This window comes from Lottia gigantea (assembly GCF_000327385.1).
Source record: "Lottia gigantea unplaced genomic scaffold LOTGIsca_49, whole genome shotgun sequence".
NCBI classification, from domain to species: domain Eukaryota; kingdom Metazoa; phylum Mollusca; class Gastropoda; family Lottiidae; genus Lottia; species Lottia gigantea.
In genome coordinates, this window is record NW_008709687.1 from 1,904,616 (window position 1) to 1,906,929 (window position 2,314).

Below are 2,314 nucleotides of genomic sequence, written 5' to 3' on the forward strand. Positions count from 1 at the left end.
TGGGCGAAGTTCGTGTCATCAATTATAATAGATACCAGATAGACTTGACCTCCGCCCCTCGGTGCTACCACACCGTAAAGGAGCTTTACATTTAGCTCGAACTAAGGGATTGTCCGTGCATGTCTAAGGTGTGGTTATAGGGTGAGAGAGCTAGAAGATAATATTAGTGTTAGACATTAATTCGCAAAATTGTGATCAAACCAATGGCTTTTATATGATATATTTGTATTTCGTGGTTTGTTAAATAGTGAATGAAATTTATGAAGTTTTTCGTTTTCTTTTCTAATCGCAAAGTTAAGAGCCCTACCAAAAGTTGAAACTTGGAATCATAACGGGAAGCCCAGTCATTCTGCGCCATTTTGAATCATACTGCACTTTGTTAGGCTACGTGAAACATTAATACCACAAATATTTCCTGTTAACGGGAGTAGACGTGTCGGGATTGTCAATGAGTTTCATTGAAAATTGTATTCAACTTTAAAAAAAAAAATGGTTAGCTGAAGCATAGGTGCGAAACAAAAATTCCAAAAATATTTATTATATAATAATAAATATTCCAAAAAAACTAATTTTCTAATACATTTTTTCTTCTAAAGCGACGATAGATAATTTACGTACATTCCCAGTCTAGCTAATTAAGCAAAGGAAGCTAATAGGCCTATATCTAATTGATACACGAATTAAATGTCGTATTGTTTCTGAAAAGTAATACGGTTAGGTCAATCTGTGAATAACACTATATACAATATTCAGTGTGACACGAGCGAGTAAAATAAAGCAAAGTAATCACGAATTGAATGTCGTATTGTTTTTTTAAAAAGTGATACGGGTAGGCCTATCTCAAAATTACACTTTCAGTGCTGACACAAGCGAAAAAATATAACTCAAAAATTCAATACGGTTCCTGACAACGTAGACAATATAACCAATATAGAAACTTATTTTCTGTTTGTTGTGAATATTATAATAGATATTACTCAGCATATTAAAATAAAAATAATATATAGGGGAATACCATGATTAGAATTGTATTTTTAGTCAACAACAAAATCATTCTGGTCAAAAAGAATCCTTAATTTATGTTCATCTCCCTTTTTTGTAAATATATAAATAAATGAAAAATATAGAAAAAAAATATATACAGAAATAAATTTGAATTTGAAATTTAATTTGAAATAATGTGGTAGTACAAACAGAACTCTTCCAACATAAAAGATAAGGTCCGGATCACACTGACCGATCTTCTGACGGAACGCTAGTGACTCCACCATCATAGGGACTTGTTGAAGTCCACGGACCTCCATCTCCAGAAGAAAACCTATCTAAAAGTTTGACACAAAACAAAATGGTTCACAACTTATGCCGAGGCCCTATTATACTAATATTATGTCCTAATTCATAGAGAGTTCTTAAAGTTTTTAATCCTTATTTCAGGATACCAACAGCACTGTTTTGATCTGTTGGACAAATGATAACAATGAGTCGCATCTGCAAGAAAGTCGATGCAACCATTGTTCGCAGTGTCCAATAGGAACGTACGTTGTCGAAACGTGTAGCAAGTCCAAGGATACTGTGTGCAGGGAATGTCCAGCAGGAAGTTATTCCGCTCGTGAAAATTCTTCGCGTTGTCTTCGATGTACGGATTGTGCCGATTACGGAATGTCAAATGTCACAGAATGTAATGAGACGAAAGACACTACATGCGGTTGTCCTGAAGATACGTACTCGAAAAACGGATCATGTGTGCCGTGTTCGAAATGTCCACCAGGAAAGCAGGTATCCAAGACATGCGGACACCATTCTGATACGGAATGCATGACGTGTCGACGAGGATCGTTCTCGAATCAAGAAAATACCAAGACCTATTGCGAAGCCTGTCATGTGTGTTATAGAAACAGAATTGAGATTCAAAGCTGCAGTCCAACAACAAATACCATCTGCGGTGACTGCAAGGAAGGTTTGTATGTTCATATTTGCCTTTATATATCACACTCTGGAATCTTAGGGCACATGTGGTGCTTTTTGAAATATGGGATAAATATAATAATAATGCATTGTGAAGGTGTCCAAAAAAGAGTGTGGTGTATAAAGCCGGAAGCGGGAAGATGGGGTATAGTATGGATGGGCCCGGGACATGATGCGGACACAATTGCCTCTTCCAATTTAACTTCCCTGTCGTAACCTACATCGAACATCTACTTCGTACTGGACACTATGCAGGATAGTCCGAGAGACCCGCCTCAATTCCAGCCTCTGATAGACATTTTAACAGTTATCAGCAACTTTCAAAATAGCTATCAGAGGCTGGGATAGA

The 2,314-nt window shown here is 36.6% G+C and overlaps 1 protein-coding gene across 1 annotated transcript; it reads left to right on the forward strand.

The window, feature by feature from the left end:
• Positions 1–1,512: 1,512 nt before the first annotated feature.
• LOTGIDRAFT_68416 (hypothetical protein) lies at positions 1,513–1,887 on the forward strand (the record flags this gene model as incomplete). The annotated part of the gene is made up of 1 exon (XM_009061508.1): positions 1,513–1,887. A coding segment is annotated over one exon (375 nt), but the record flags the coding sequence as incomplete, so codon positions are not given.
• Positions 1,888–2,314: the final 427 nt, after the last annotated feature.